The 15996-nt window shown below is 37.4% G+C and overlaps 1 protein-coding gene across 1 annotated transcript; it reads right to left on the reverse strand.

Moving 5' to 3' along the window:
* Positions 1 to 294: 294 nt before the first annotated feature.
* LOC138872007 (uncharacterized) lies at positions 295 to 867 on the reverse strand. The gene has a single exon (XM_070149942.1). It carries the CDS (start codon positions 865 to 867, stop codon positions 295 to 297), a length of 573 nt encoding a protein of 190 aa, XP_070006043.1.
* Between the last annotated feature and the right edge of the window lie 15129 nt (positions 868 to 15996).

Consider the following 15996-nt stretch of genomic DNA (forward strand, 5'->3'; position numbering starts at 1 on the left):
CTTACATTTTATCTCTAGGCTGAGGTTGGTTCCAACATAGACTTTTCTGTCCGATCAATGTACAAATAGTACTACAACTTCCAGTTCCTCAATTGTTATTTTGATGTTTTCATTTTCTTCTGGTTCTTGAATAGTATCGGGCCTTGAGTCTACATCTGTTTGTCCGTCTTCAGTTGAGGCTCGTGTTTCTGCATCCTCAACTGAATTCTGTGATTGCTATTTTTTGTCACTCTTTGCACTTGAATCTGCCACGGAGTTAATGCTTCGAGAAGCTTGTTGGTCACCACAGATTTGTCATATTCCCCATTGTGATGGAAACTTGATAACTTGATGTAAAGTAGATGGAACAATGTCCATTTCGTGAATCCATGGTCTGTCGAGAATCAAATTGTAAGCCATATCCATTTCTACTACTTGAAATTTGGTGTCTTTGACTACTCCTTTTGTGAATGTGGTGAGTATTATCTTGGCTTTTGTTATGACACTCGAGTTTTCAAAACCAGACAAGGTGTGTGCCTTGGGTATCAACTTATCATCGGCTTGTATCTCATTTACCACTCTCAACAGAATGATATTCACGAAACTAACTAGGTCAATCAAAACTCGTTTTACATTAGTGCCATGTACAAGTAAAGATATTACCAGTGTATCATTATGCGGGGTCAGCACGCCATCTGCATCTGCATCATCAAATGTAATACTGTCTTCTTCCAAAACCTGTCGCACTCGCTTCCCATGGGTAACTGTAATTTTTGACACCTTCTTTGCCGCCGTATACATTACGCCATTGATCTCTTCCCCTCCACTTATGACATTAACCGTCCTTTTCGGCGAAGGAAGTTTTGGCAGTTCTTGTCTGTTCTTCATATATGTTTGCTTCCCCCTTTCACTAAACAATTTAGTTAAGTACCCTTATTTTAATAAATCTTCTACTTCACCTTGTAACAATCTGCAATCCGCCGTTTTATGACCGTGATCGTTGTGAAACTCGCACAAAAAATCGGGATTTTTCCTGTTTGGGTTTGATCTCATTTATTTCAGCCACCGTGCCTTGTCTCCTATGCTTCTTAAAACTGCCACTAACTTGGATGTGCTAACATTAAAACTGTAGCCGCCAATTTTTGCTTTCAAGCTTCTGTTATCATCTCGCGTATCTCGCATGTTTCGTTCTTTTTCGAACCTTGATGATGAACCTGACTCTCTATCTCTTGATCTAGGATCATACCTTGGGTTTTCCTATTTTGAACGTGAATCCCTTCCTACTGGTCCCATGTAAGGTTCGTACTTGTTTTTACAAGACTTTTTTCAGATTTAGTTCGTCTCAAACTCACTCTTTCATCTTTCCAAGACTGAATGATTGTATCTTTTTCTATCCGTAACTTTGTGATGTATCTATTATAAATATCATTCCAAATTATTGCTGGAAATTCTCGTAAACTTTCTTTGAGTCTCCTTGTGACTTCCGAGCTTTTTTCATTTAGATTACTGGCAAGGGCCATAGCCACCCAGTTATTAGGTACACATGGCAACATCATCCTTTCACTCTGGAATCTGTCTACGAATTCCCTGAGCAGCTCCGTATCCCCTTGTTTTATTTTGAAAATGTACTCCATTCATTTTTCAACTTTTTGAGCTCCCGAGTGTGCTTTGATAAATGAATCTGCAAGCTTAGCAAAAGAATCAATGGAATTTTTCAGGTAAAAGAGAGTACCATGTTAATGCTCCCTTCGTGAGTGTTTCTCTGAATTTTTTGACCAATACTGATTCAATTTCTTTCTTGTTCAAATCGTTTCCCTTTACACCAGTTGTAAATGCAGTTATGTGATCCCATGGATCAGTTGTTCCATCGTATTTCGGAATATCGAGCATTTTGAATTTCTTTGGAATTGGTAAAGGAGAGGCACTTGGCTTCCAAGGTTATTGAGAGTATTTGTCCATATCTATTCTCTTGATTACAGGCGGCACTCCAGGTATCTGTTCTATGCGATCTCTCTGCTCCTTGAGCTATTTCTATAAAGTTAGTACTAAACTTTGTAAATCAGAATTAACTGGGATACCTGACCCTCCATCACAAGATTCACTAGAAGTTCCTCCACTGCCTGAGTTAACGAGTCCTGAGCGAGGATTTTCCACGGTGTTGTTGTTTGGAGTTGGTGTTGGTGGTACAACACCTGGCAGCTGGTTAGCAAAAGCCTGAAGAGCAGTACTAAACTGTTGGGCGATTAATTTTTTCAAAGGTTCATCAATAGCTTGATCATTTTTGAACTGCTCATTCATATTTGATTCAGATCCGTCAGGAGTCCCCTCTCGGGATTGTCGTGGAGAGTTTCGTTGTGAGGGAACTGGAGTTCCTTCATCTTGTTGATTCTCCTGATGTTGCTGATTTTCTTGGTGTTGTAAATTTTGTTGGTTATTGTTGTTGACATTCAACATGATTGTTTGACAAAAGAGTCGATTTAGAAAGTAAAAGATTATCAGATTCCCGGTAACGGAATAAATTTGTTTAACCAGAAAATAGGAATTTCGGTCAAAGCTTAATTTTAGAAGAACTCGGGTTACCGATAATCAAATAAGGAAATAACTATGTAATGAAAAAGAAGAATTGAATTGAGAAGTAGCTGAGTAATTAAAATAAAGCAATATAAATCAATATATTTCAATAATAATCCGTCTCCCCATACAAATATTATTTCTCTCCTTTTATAGCTATTTCTAAGTACTACGTTTCTTTCCTCTCATAATAGAGCCATTATGAGCAATTAATGGCATTAATGTAACATTATAATTGACAATCGTAACTGTTTTGTGAAGATTCTATAACGTTCCCATCATTGATGCTCATTAATTACAGATAATACGTATCTGTACTTTTTGCTATCTAGGTTCATTCCTCTGATATCTCTTCAAATTATCAAGAGATTCAAGTAACCGTTCCTTCTTGCTTTCTTGAACCCTTTCCCGTACCTATTAAGGCTCGCGCGTCTCTTTGAATACTCTTTACTAACAATCATTTTTTCATTGATCCACGTGTCTTAACATGTCAACACATAATTAATTCCAAATGTTAACTCGATTTTCCCCAATATAGGAACACAACCTGATCTTCATCGCCACTTTCATGCCCTTGATGCAGGAGTGATTGAGGAAGTCCGAATTCAGCGTGATAAATGATTAATTTTGTATGATACAATATTCATGCTGAGGCAGCCTTAGCAATTCAAATAGGAAATACGGGTGGAAGATAGATTAAGGTTTATCATTGTGCTTGACAGCTATTTTTTCTATTGAAGTTGATTTTTTTTTTGTGTTGTGTTTCAATTATTTGTTGTTATCTTGAATGCTCATTATGAAAGAAGATTTCGAGTTTGTTCTTTTTCTCTTTTCAATGGTATAGGATGACACTTATCAAGAGAAGGGATATTTGCATCTTAACTCTGGTTGTGTTCTCTTAGACTAATCAATGTGTTAATCTTCACAATTAACCGCTCTAATTTGTATACTTGCAGTGTTCTTGGGATAACAAGCCAACTCCGCCTGGGACAACCTCGAACCCACTTCCTCCACCAGCTCCTGCGCCACTAGGTATTTTGGTCATTGACCTTTTGGTTTATGAAAGGAAGCTAGCTAGGAGCAAGATAGGTGGTCTTCCTGGCCTGACAGGTCAACATCCTTTGAAGCAAGCATCAATGGTGATAGCTTCTGGGGCAAGTCAAGCTATATATGATGGTGGTTTCCAGAATATTGTTGCGCAACAACTCATGTATTATCAGTGATGTGTAGGAAATCTTTCACTACGGTTGTCATTGCCCTTCTACGTAGTCTAGTTTTTCTTATGTTTTCTTTTTGTTCGTATAGCTAAGGCGTCATGCCTAGTTAGATGGGTGTGAGTGTCACATGTATTGTTGATACCCAATTTTTTCTCATATATTTTAAATATGCATACATACTTTCAAAAATATTGTACATGCATTTACAAACATGCACAGGTATTTTTACAATTTTTCTATAATTTTTAAAGGCCTTAAATTAATTTATTTCTGTATTTTTAATTATATAAATATTTAATAATTATCACTCATATTAATTTATGATGATTTAATCATATAAATTCATCATTTATGCTCATATAAGTGTTCAAATATTTTATATGTATTTTTACAATTACATTTGCATTTTCTTTAGACTACAATTGCATATTTTGCAATAATAGCCCATACATATGCATAATTACATTATCTATACAGAAAATAAATTTTTATATTTTTATAAATCTAAGTAATTATTTTAAATCATCTTCATGAATAAAAATAATTTTTATCATTTAATTAGCTATTTTTACAAATTATTTTATTAATAAATTGGATACTTAACAAATAGCCCCTTTAATTATGTTAAATTCGGACCCCCATCCCAATTCAAATTAAATCAGGCCCAAAATCTACCCAGCCCAAATACCATCTGACCCTAACAAGCCTACCCAGCCTAATGCCCTGGCTTATCCTGGCCGTTGATCATTTTGATCAACGGTCCAGATCTCTCCTTACCTAAATTAAACTAACCTATACCCCCCAAACCCTGATCATTTTACCACCCTTCCCCGCCGTCATCTATTCCTCTCTTCTCTCAAATACTCTCGACCTAAACCCTAATCTCCAAACGCCGTCACTCACCTACTGCTCTCCTATGGTGGTTCTTCACCACCTCAAGCCTCTAATGTCCTTCTGTTTGCTATGGCGTCTCTATTTTTGGATCCTTGAAGAGATCCTCAAGGGACCTAGGCGGTCTGTTTACACCTTGGGTTTTCTTGCTGGTTTCAGGCTATTTAGCTTGATCTTGAGCAAGATCTTTCTTATTTTTTCGTCTTGGATCCGTGGTTTCCTAAGTCTGTGCATGTCTCTGTTGCTTTTCCCAAAAAAACCTAATTTTTATCCTTTGATCTTCTCAGATCTGTCCAGATCTGAGATGAATCGAGTCTATTTCACATGTTTTCACGAAAGTCTTATGGTTTTTAATCGATTCTCCATTTTTCCTGAAAACTAGGGTTTACTGAACTCACTCTTTTAAGAACTTTCCGATTTTTTATAGTGTTTAATCGTGATTCTTAAGTGTTACTGACTGATTCGTGTTAATATTGTTTGGATCGTAGTCGATTTATGCTAAAACCCTAATTTCTTATATTTTTGCTTCAATTCTGAATCTTTTCGTGTTACTGGCTACATTGTTTGGTATGTGTTTTTACTCTCATGATTTTCCTTAGTTCAATTCAGTATCTGGTGACTTCTACCCTAGTTCATCTCTACTAGGGTTTCTGAGTCGATCTCTTGGCTAATTTATGTGTGTTTATGAAGTTTTGTTCGGCCTACTCATCTATTTGTGAAAAATTGATATTTTTCCCTCTCTTTAAACCAGTATTATTTTGAATTTCGATTTACTGATTTGCTTGGTTGAAAATTATGTGATGATTCTTGATTTATTCCCTTGCTTACGACTCTAATTATTCTTATTACCTTATTGTCTGTAATGTTACTGATTCTTCACAATTATTTCTTTAATTAAACTTCTATTTATTTACCTCTTTACTTTGTCCTGATTTGATTTTCTTTCCTTAAGTGACTCATGTCCTTTAACCATTGGGTAGTTGTCCTTAATTGAAGGAAGGCTGTGCTAATTTCGTGTGTGATTGATTTTGTAGTTTCCCTGATTGCTGAGTTATGATTTCTTTACCTTTTTCTGCTCCACTCTTAAACTGCTATATATACTCTCCTTTACTTCTCACTTCTGGACACGAACATTTTTAGTTCATCAACACTCTCACACTCTTAAAAGCTCTATATTCTCTTCTATTACTTACAATTCTCACTAACCTAGCCGGCTATAAGTCAAGGCTGGCAATTTGCACCATCTCTGCTCTATACTCTGTATTCTCAACTGATATGTTCTGATTCAATTCAAATTCTAAAACTATGTGTTTCTTTGTTGTTTCAATTCATTAGTTGTGACTTCCAATCATGTTTATTATTTTACTGTCATGTTGCTCAATGTGTAACCAGCATGCCTAGATCACACTGCCTTACTACTGTCTCACTTAGCATGTTGGAGTCTGTTCTGTTAGAGGCTATGACTAGTTTATTTACTCACAAGGATCTGTTTACTGTTTAGCATGTCCAATCCTGCCTTGTGATAATTGCATGCATCCTTTTTGCTCATTAGCATGTCCAAGCTACATTGCTTGTTTACTGTCTCACCCAGCTTGTCTAAATTCTACTTGTTCTATCTGTGATTAGTATTTCTAAACTATGAATGTTTCTATGAAGTGCTTGCCTAGTTTGTTCATCTAAATCTTGCTTACTCTACTTTACTAATGAGATCCTGCTAAGTCATCTAGCCCTTCAAAGTACTCTAGTTGTGTGCATTGATCATGTCCAAGATCTGTGTGTTCTCAACATGTCTTTGCTGTAATATTTGTAACTAACTTGTCAATTGTACAATTTCTTGAGAAGTTTGTGCATCTCTTTGCTTAAACACTAGGGTGTATTCTATGTGTCCCCAACCTCTCTCTCCATGTGTGGAATCTGTTTGCCCCAAAATGTTTTTGAAGCTGTTTGTTTTGTGACTTGCATTCTGATTTCAAAAAATATTTTTCATGCTTTTCTCAAACTGTTTTACCACCCTAACTAGTACTAGTTTCAGAAAATCTCTTCACTCCTAAGGCCCTTCTTTATACTATTTACCAAAATTCTTTCAAATCATGTCAAGCACTTTCACTTATTCTTAGGTTATTAAGTTATGCCCCTTCGGTATGTGTACTGCTTAGAGGTCCCTAAGATCTCTCTGAACTCTGGCATATCAGGCTGACTCTTCCACACTGCACATAAATCAGTCCTTATTTGAGAAAGGTCTGGGTGTGAGCAGTACCCGGGATCCTTGAGGTCCTTAGGGAACTCTGACACACCTAGACATGAAATTGGCTATGGAACTTTGGGTATTTGAGACTACTGAAGGCTTGGAAATTACTTTGGGCCTACTTCAGGCTCCCTATAGCTTAATGTATATTTATATTTATGTAATTTATTCAATCCTTGGTCTGTAATAATTAGTTGTAAATAAATATTGGGGTGACTAGTGAAAATGGATGGTAGTTGTATCCTGTGGGTAAAGTTGGGTAGACAACATGCCTATAGGGTTTATTTTGGTTCACATGTGCGGAGTAGATAACATGCCTATAGGGTTTATTTTGGTTTACATATGCTGTGTTAGACAACCTGCCTATACGGTTTGCTTTGGTTGAAATAAATTTTGCCTGCTTTACTTTACATGATTAGACACCATGCTTATAAGGAATAAAGTAAATAAGGTTTCAGTTCTTATTACCGCATTTATTCAAATTTGTCTCTTTAGAAATCATGCTTATAGGATTTAAAATCAGTTTTAATTAGAAATCATGCCTATAGGATTTAAAATCAGTTTTAATTAGAAATCATGCCTATAGGATTTAAAATCGATTTTAATCAGAAATCATGCCTATAGGTTCTAAAATTAGTTTCAATTAGAAATCATGCCTATAGGATCTAAAATCAGTTTAATTCTAACTCACGTCTATAAGCCTTGAATCAGTCTTATTAATTATCCTACTCATTTATTTAATAGCCTTCAACACTGTGTTAATTAAAATCACTAAAAAGCATGCCTATAGGATAAAGGACTTCAAAATGACTTCCCAGAATTGTGACTGCATATACGCACTTAGGCAAGCCTTAGGGCGTTAAATAATTGTGAAACCAGTTATGTTTATATATGAAATTATATAGTCTTAAAATGCTGTAAAACTAGTAGGCAAACTGGTTAGGATCCTGCTATTTTCCCTTAAAAATAAAGGCTGCATGTTCTATTTTGTGATGGTCATCTAGATATCATGTTCTTAGGATTTTTGAACTTCTTTTGAAAATCTGTGTTTTAGACGTGTTGTTTGATTGCCTATATACATGCTGAGGTAAATATAAGCCTTCTAACTGCATGTCCTTATTTGCTTGTCCTATGTGTTATTTGCATGTCGCCTAGATTTTTATCTTTTACAAACCTTAGGCTGTCTGGAACTGCCCAAATTTAGAGGTCCCAAATTCCTCCAGGACTATAAGTAAGGGACGGGTAGCATCACGCTTAGAGCCGTTAATCAAACCTGCTTATAACCACTAAAGGGAAGGTAATGGTTAGTAAAAGGATATGATGACTGCACGTCAATGTCACGTGTAGCCCTTCATTGAGGAGTGATTACCAGGCATTGCATGAGTATGATCCTGTAGGCTAATCAACCTAGGACTTCCCTTTTCCAATTCCTATGTGTTTAAATTTTATAAACTTCCTTTTCTTTACATATATATGTGTAAGTTGTTCAAACATCTCCCCTGCTCTCATTACCTGAATCATACGTGTATTTAGAATGTGAAAACATGCCTTTATTTGCGAATATGTGTTGAAATTGTTTACTTGTTAAATGACTAATTCACATAGTTTAAGTTCGGTCAGGACCCACCGTGTGGACCGCGAGGGGTGCCTAACACCTTCCCCTCAAGGTTATTTTGAGCCCTTACCCTAATCTCTGGTGATACAAACTAGTTCATGAGTTAATCACTGTAGGTGCCCTATCGCACCATAATCCATTAGGTGGCGACTCTTCAAATACCCAATTCCCAAAAGAAAACGAGTTATTCTCCCATGAATGTCGAAACCCGGACTTTCCCGCAAAAGGAATAAAAGGGGGAACGACATATATCACTTCCACTTTAGTTATAGGAATGGGGAAATACTACTAGGTTTGCTCCATTATTCTTGTTCTCACTTGCTTGATTTAGTGACATATAATTTTGCCTTGTTTATGTTTTATTGCGTTTTGAGAATTTTGATGTGACTTTGCGAGCAACCACTTTTGCTAAAGCTACTATCAACTTAAGAGTATGATGCTCTGAGACCCTACTTGTTAAATACACTATTCTTGCCTTAGTTATGCTCCCCAAAGAATAATAGTTATGATGTCTCGATACATCTGCTCAATATCTGAAGCCGATCTCAAGCAGGTGAAAGAGGAATATGGTTGGGAGAACAAGGAACTGGTGATTCCTTCCCCAGAGGAGGATATCACTACCCATGTGGAAGGATACCTTAATGTGTATACCTATATTTTCACACTGGGTCCCGTAGACCCGGTAATGGGTCTTGTAGATCCAGTCATTCTCGATTTTTGTCACCAGTATCGGGTGACCCTTAGCCAGATCTACCCATCTTTCTGGCGTTTTGTGAAATTGCTCAAGTTCTTCTCGGGCAAGGTCAACGGGGGGTTTCCTTTTACACTTGACCATTTGATCAAGCAATATAGCCCTCGCCTCTATCGAGGTCGTTTGATAAAGCTCCAGTGTTGGTCCTCGAAGTTGTTGTTCTCCAGTTCGATGAGGACAAAGACCAAGGATGGATGGGCTGGTTTGTTTGAATCAAGACATCCGACTTAATTCCTGCCGAGAGGATGCCATTCCCCGAGGAATGGAACATGAAACATAAGTACAACCCTATTGATGGTATTTACTACTCTGCTTTCCCTGTTCTTCCTCGATTTAATTCCCCTTTGATGATGCAGCTACCCCTTGGTTTCCTAGTACGATTCTGGACCTTGCAGGTTGGGTTCAACAACTGGCTTCTACTTCTTCACATGTAGAACGTAGTTGGCGTGATTTGGCCAAGGGTCGATGGGAAGCTAAAAACCATGGTGAGTTCCCTTGTTTACGTATTGGTATTTTTCTTGTAAAATACTTACTTTTCCCTTACACAGGCCTCGGAGACACAGTTGCTATGAGGCCGCCCCCGCCCGGTGAGGAGGAAATCCTAAATCCAACCAAGGAGAAGAAAAGGAAAAGGGCTTCGCCAACAAGTTCCCCGAAGCCCAAGAAAAATAAGGCTCGAAAGCCTAGGGACGATCTAACGACCCTATCTGAGAAGCGATCCAACACCTTCGGGATGACGATGAAGAGGGAAAAGATGTCGACTGCCCATTGGTAACTCGGAAGAGGGGGAGCACTGAAGCTTTGAAGGCCATCGACCCAGCAATGGCTGATATGGTTCAATCCTGAACCGAGGAAATCACGGAGGGGAGCTCGAGCAGAGTCCCCAAGCCATCGAGTGGTAAAAGATCTCCTCGCCTAGGAGGACATCCAACTGGTGGACTCGAAGAGCCTAACTTCTAGGCTCTTCAAAGGCAAGAGAATGTCCCAAATGAATAACTTGGGATAATCAACGTAGATGAATCCCCACCGGGCCCTGAGTTTTCCGAAGGGTAGTTCCGAGATGCTCAGGCCATGAAGACTCCCAACGTGGGGACGTCCCATGAAGGGAATGATATTTTTCGGGAATGCTTAGTGGGGTTCGAAGATGGTCCCGAACCAGATTCTTTGTTTATTTTTGATGAGGCCCGGCGGCCTTTTAAACAAGTAAGTTTCTATCCTCAAAATTACGCCTATGTTTTATTCTTGTTGTTCTAAGTCTAACTTTTTTATTTTGTATGAAGGTTGTGGCGCTCCATCGAGAAGCATTTTCCAAGTCTCGGGCCGAGATTTCTTGATATGAGGCCGAACTCAAGAAGCTTGCGGAAGAGAGGGATAGCCTTAAGATCCTCTATATCAAAAAAGAAGGGGAGATCAGCGATCTTCGAGCTGAACTGGGCAGGGCTCATCGGGAACAAACTGAGCTTACTGAGCAGGTAATGCAACTTTTTGGGAGTTAGTTACATGATCATTTGACTTAGTGATTAACACTTTCGACTTTGTAGCCCAGCAGAAGGGCGAGCTGGTAGAGCAAATTCGAGAGGAGGTTAAGATGAAAGAGGCTGAGACCCTGGGGTGGAAACAACAAATGGACCGTCTTGCCTTGAAGAAAGAGACGCTTCGGGCCCAGTTGGCTTCGGTTGAATGCTAGCTTCAAAATGCAAAGGGGGAAAGCTTGGCCCGGAGCCGAAAGATGAAGAGCTCGAAGATAAATCAGCCGTCGAGCTTGCGAAGGCCAAATCTGAGGCAGAGGCATTTGTGGCCTCTTATCGAGCTGATGCCGAAGCTGCTAACATCCGGGCACAAGAAATCTCCATTGCTGCAGAAGTCAAGTTGTCATGTGCTCTCGATCATGCCAGGCGACAATCCCGGAGAGAAACTCTCAAGGAAGTGCACGCTCGTGGCTTCGACCTCTCAGCTAATATTGAAAAGGCAAAAACTTTGGAGGACAAGGTTGCCGCTTTACTTTCTGATGATGAAGATTCCGCTAATGGTTTCGATATCGGAGGAGATGAGGATGAAGTCCTTAAGGAGGAGGTTCCTGAAGATGCGGCCCCCAAAGATGCAGCTCCCGAGGATACTGCTCCCGAGGATGCGGCTCCCAAAGTAGATTAAGCTCTTAGGATTTTGTTTTTTGTTTTTTGTTTTTGTGTAAGGCCTCTTGTGGGCACTGTAAATACCATTTATGAATATAAACAATTCCTTTTCTTTTCGCTCCATCTCCGATTTATTTCGAATTCTACTTTGTCTTCGTTTTGTGAAATTTTTTTATGTTATAACTTCAATGATCGAGTAAGAACTAGCTCGGGCTCAGAGTAGAATAAACCCTTAGGTTTTTTACTAATCAATGGGTGAACTTTGGATTTATAATGGAACACCTGTAAGCACGTGATTTTTGCCCTATATGAGAATTACTCCCAAAAAATTCAAAAAATAAAGTAATTTTTCTTGGTGTGCAATTTTGTGATATTTTGTGATATTTTGAATAATTATTTGTATTTGTCTATGCATGTTTATTTGCTAAATTAATAAAAAAAATACAAAAATATGTCGCATTTTGCATGTAGGATTTAATTCTACAATTTGTTAGTAATTAAGTTTGTTTACAAAAAATAAAAATTTACAAAAATAGGCATCGTTTGCATTTTTAGCATTTAATGTCCAAATATACAATTTTATGCTTAATTATTACTTAATTGTGCGTTAATTGTTATTTGGAGTTAATTTGCGCTTTTATAACTTAATTTAGTTCTTAATAATAGTTTAAGTATTTTTATAATTTAGTTTTAGAGAAATAAAAGAAGAAAAGAGAGCGAAAATATAAAGAAAGTCGGAATTGGGCCTCTTCTTCGATTTCAAGCCACAGGCCCAAAAAATGGCCCAATCTTCCCAAACGACCCAGTCCATTTCGAACTGGGTCGACCCAGTCCAGTACCAACAACCCAACTCCCCCTCTTCATTTTCATTTTTTCATTTTTACAAAACAAAAAGAAAAAAAAACAGAAGAAGAAGAACATAAAAACGAATCTGAAAAAAAGACAGAAAAAAAAAGAAAAAAAAAAGCTGAATATTTAAGAGAGAGAAAAATTCCGAAAAATATTCAAACTTTCAAATAAAAAAAAACTAAAAAAAAATCTTCTGCTTTCTTTCATTGTTTGAAATCAGCATTAATTGTTGTTGTTTCATAAAAGTTGGAAGCATTTGTTTTGGGATTACTACTCCACCGGTCTGTTACTGGGTTGTTACTATTGCTGGACTGTTGTTGTTGTGCTGTATTATTATTACTGTTGCTGATTCTCATCTTCATTTTCTTTTGCTTCCAATATCAGGCTGGTTATTGTAAACTGAAACATGTAGCATGAATACGAAAATGAAGAGTTGAACTTTCAGATTTATTTTAATTATATTCTAAATTTTATTTGTATATATAAATTATTTAGCTTACTCTAATCAGAATCATGTAGCTGTTTAATATATATAGTGAAACATCGGATGATAGCTTAACGGACGAACTATCTATATATTGCCTAAAAATAAATAAATGGTGTAGTAACTTCGTCTAGTTAATTCGCTATTGTTGGATGATTACCATGTCTCAAAAAGCACGTTAGTTTATCAAAATAGACCATTTTGGGACTTGAATGAATGTTGTTTAATTAAATATTATTGGTTAATTTCAGCATGTAAATAAATTAAGACATTTTATTTTTTTTATTTTTGTAGAGACAAATTTAATAGAGAATAATGTAGGCATTTTAGGATTGTCTTTTAAAAATAAATGAGACGAGCCTCGCCGAATAAAAATACAAAATTGCGGGGCCCTCAATAAATATTTAATTGAGTATTTAGAATTCGGGATGGGCTGTTTAGTGAATTCCACGGTCTTACCCAGAAATAATAATACGCTAATCGCTTTAGGCACGATTTTAATAATAATACATTCCTAAACACGGGTGCACATTTATGCGATCCAAATCCAAATCCTAAAACATTGAATAAAAATACGTTCCGTATCGCGGGTGCATTTTATGTGACGCAATCTAAAGACATGTTTTTAAACGATGTTCACATTCTTGTAAAAATAATAATAACAATTATGAAAGCGGTAAAAAGATAAAATTGGCACATAAGTTCATATTTGTATAAAATTAGATAATCAAGCCGAATATAACAGTTGAGCGACCGTGCTAGAACCACGAACTCGGGAATGCCTAACACCTTCTCCCGGGTTAACAGAATTCCTTATCCGGATTTTTGGTTCGCAGACTGTAATACAGAGTCATTCTTTTCCTCGATTCAGGATTAAAATTGGTGACTTGGGACACCCTAAATCTCCCAAGTGGCGACTCTGAAATAAATAAATAAATCCCGTTTTGATTGTCCTTTAATTGGAAAAAACTCTCTTGTACCCTCGTGGGTGCCGGAAAAAGGAGGTGTGACAGCTCTGGCGACTCTGCTGGGGATTTTTTAAACCCAGAACCACTGGTTCAGGGTTAGAAATTCGAGCTTAGATAAATTGTTATATTTGGCTTTATCTGATTTTTACATGTTTGAGCCTAATGTGCTAAATGCTGCTTTTACCGCTTTGATATTATTTGACTGTATATATAAACTGTGCCGAACCCTTCTCTCTTCACCTCCGGGGATGTGCTTACTGGTTGAGACTCCTTATTCTGTTAGTGTCATACCCTGAAATAAAAAAGAGGCTCGGACAAGTTACGAAGCCGGATGGCCTTTTGGTTCCCGGTAAGTTGCCCCCTCCTCGACTTGAGTTGTCCGCTCGGGTACACAGTCTAGAACACCGACTCAGGTTTTGAACATAAAATAACATGACTTCATGCCGGATCCCTAGTAGGAACGATTATTTGCATCATGTTGCATTTGACTTAGGGGACTCAACACAGGGGTTGGGTCTGTCTAGGGCTAGCAACCTGAAATGAAAAAGACCATCTTGATGCATCCTATGTGCTACATGTTGCATTCCTTCAAGGGTAAAAGGGTCATTTGGCGGACCAATGTTAATTGAGAGTGACTGAAAAGGAAAAAAGGAAAAAGAGAGGGTGAAGTGCGAAGATAAAGCAAATAGGGTCCGGTTATGTTTTGTTACATTTTTATTTTTAAAAAAAATGAAAAATTCAAAAAAAAAATCTTTGCACTTTTTATCATTTTTGAAAAATAAAAAAAAAGGAAAAAGAAAATCCAAAAGATTTTACATGTTTCATCACCTTTTAAGAAAAAGCAAAAGAAAAAAAATATGTTTTCTCTGAATTAGTTATTTTTTTATTCTCACTCGTATCCAATCTGCCCGAACTACGCAGGTTTGATTCTCATCGGATGTGAGATACGTAGGCAACCCTCATCGGGTCCAACCCCCCATTTTGCTAAAATAACCAAAAATAAATAAATAATAAAAAAAACATGTCAAAATTTTAATTCTGTCATAAAGAAGTCGGGTGACGTTGTTTTATCAAGACATAGCCGAATGTTCCCAAAAGGGACGCCGGAAGGCTGACTTTGCATAAACAGCCACCTTTTGGGTCATGTTTAGGATTTTGGTCCAGTTGACCCACACAGCCTTAAAAATCTTCGTCCCCGAGGCGCTGAAGGGCCGTGTTTGCAACACCAGGTTTTTTTTTTGTAATTTGAAAAGAAAAAAAAAGAGTCAGCGGTCAGGTGAATACCGTTGGTTTTTAGTCAAAATAAGTCGAGTCAGCTTCGGCCGCATCTTAAACCGTTCCTGCCGAAATAGTGAAAGGCTATTTTCGTAAAAGAACGAACAATGTTGTAAAGTGTCATAAAATAATCCTCTCCGACCTCAAAATTCATGCGAAATTTGGAAGGGGCCACGTTTGCAACAAATAACCATTTGGTTGCATTTGTCAAATAGAGAAAGGGAGCTGGCCGTTTGTAAATCTTTTGATTAGAATATGAGGGTTGTTTGATTTTTGAGTTTGTAGGTCATCTTCAAACCTTTGAAACCCAGTTTGTTTTAATATGAAAATTAAAAATTCCATAAAAAAAATGTTTTATTATTATTTATCTTTTATTAGTCCGAACTACGCAAGGTCTAATTCATGCGGGGTCATGATACGTAGGCAATCTCCATAAGATTCGACCATGACAAAAAAATGATGAAAAAGAATGAAGAAAAAAAAAGAAAGAAAAAAAATGAATGAAAAAAAAATCGAAAAAAAAAGAAAAATGAAAAAAAAAAGATGTTAATAATGGGGACCGACTGAGTCCATTCTAACCTGTTTTGTTTTGAATCGCAAAGAAAGAAGGTGGTTGGTTTGTGGTAAGCCGGAAATACAAGACCGAGAAGCACACTTTGCGGGGATCAGGCCTGATAACAGAAGCACTCGAATCCTATTGGGACTTGTTGACTAAAGTTGATGATATTGAAGTTGGCAATGGCCTGGGCAATACTGATGCGAAGCTCAGTGGCTGAGATGCCAGTTTTGATAAAATGGGAGGACGCTCCGTTCCTTGGTTAGCAGGAGAGAAGTTTTTGGTGGCTTATTTTGTTGTCATTTCTGTTGTCCGGATTATTTTTGGGGTCGTAATCGGAATATTGTCTTGTGTCAAACCTTCTTATCTTTCCATTTTGTCATAGCGGTTTGTTTAAGTTTTGGCCAAGTTGTTTTAGGATTTTATTCTGGTTTGTTTTTGTTTTGTTATTCAAACCATTTAA

This window comes from Nicotiana sylvestris, chromosome 6 (genome assembly GCF_000393655.2).
Source record: "Nicotiana sylvestris chromosome 6, ASM39365v2, whole genome shotgun sequence".
In the NCBI taxonomy this organism is placed as follows: domain Eukaryota; kingdom Viridiplantae; phylum Streptophyta; class Magnoliopsida; order Solanales; family Solanaceae; genus Nicotiana; species Nicotiana sylvestris.

Coding starts and splice junctions, on each gene's coding strand:
- LOC138872007 (XM_070149942.1), bottom strand. CDS start 867: ATGAAGAACAGACAAGAACTGCCAAAACTTCCTTCGCCGAAAAGGACG.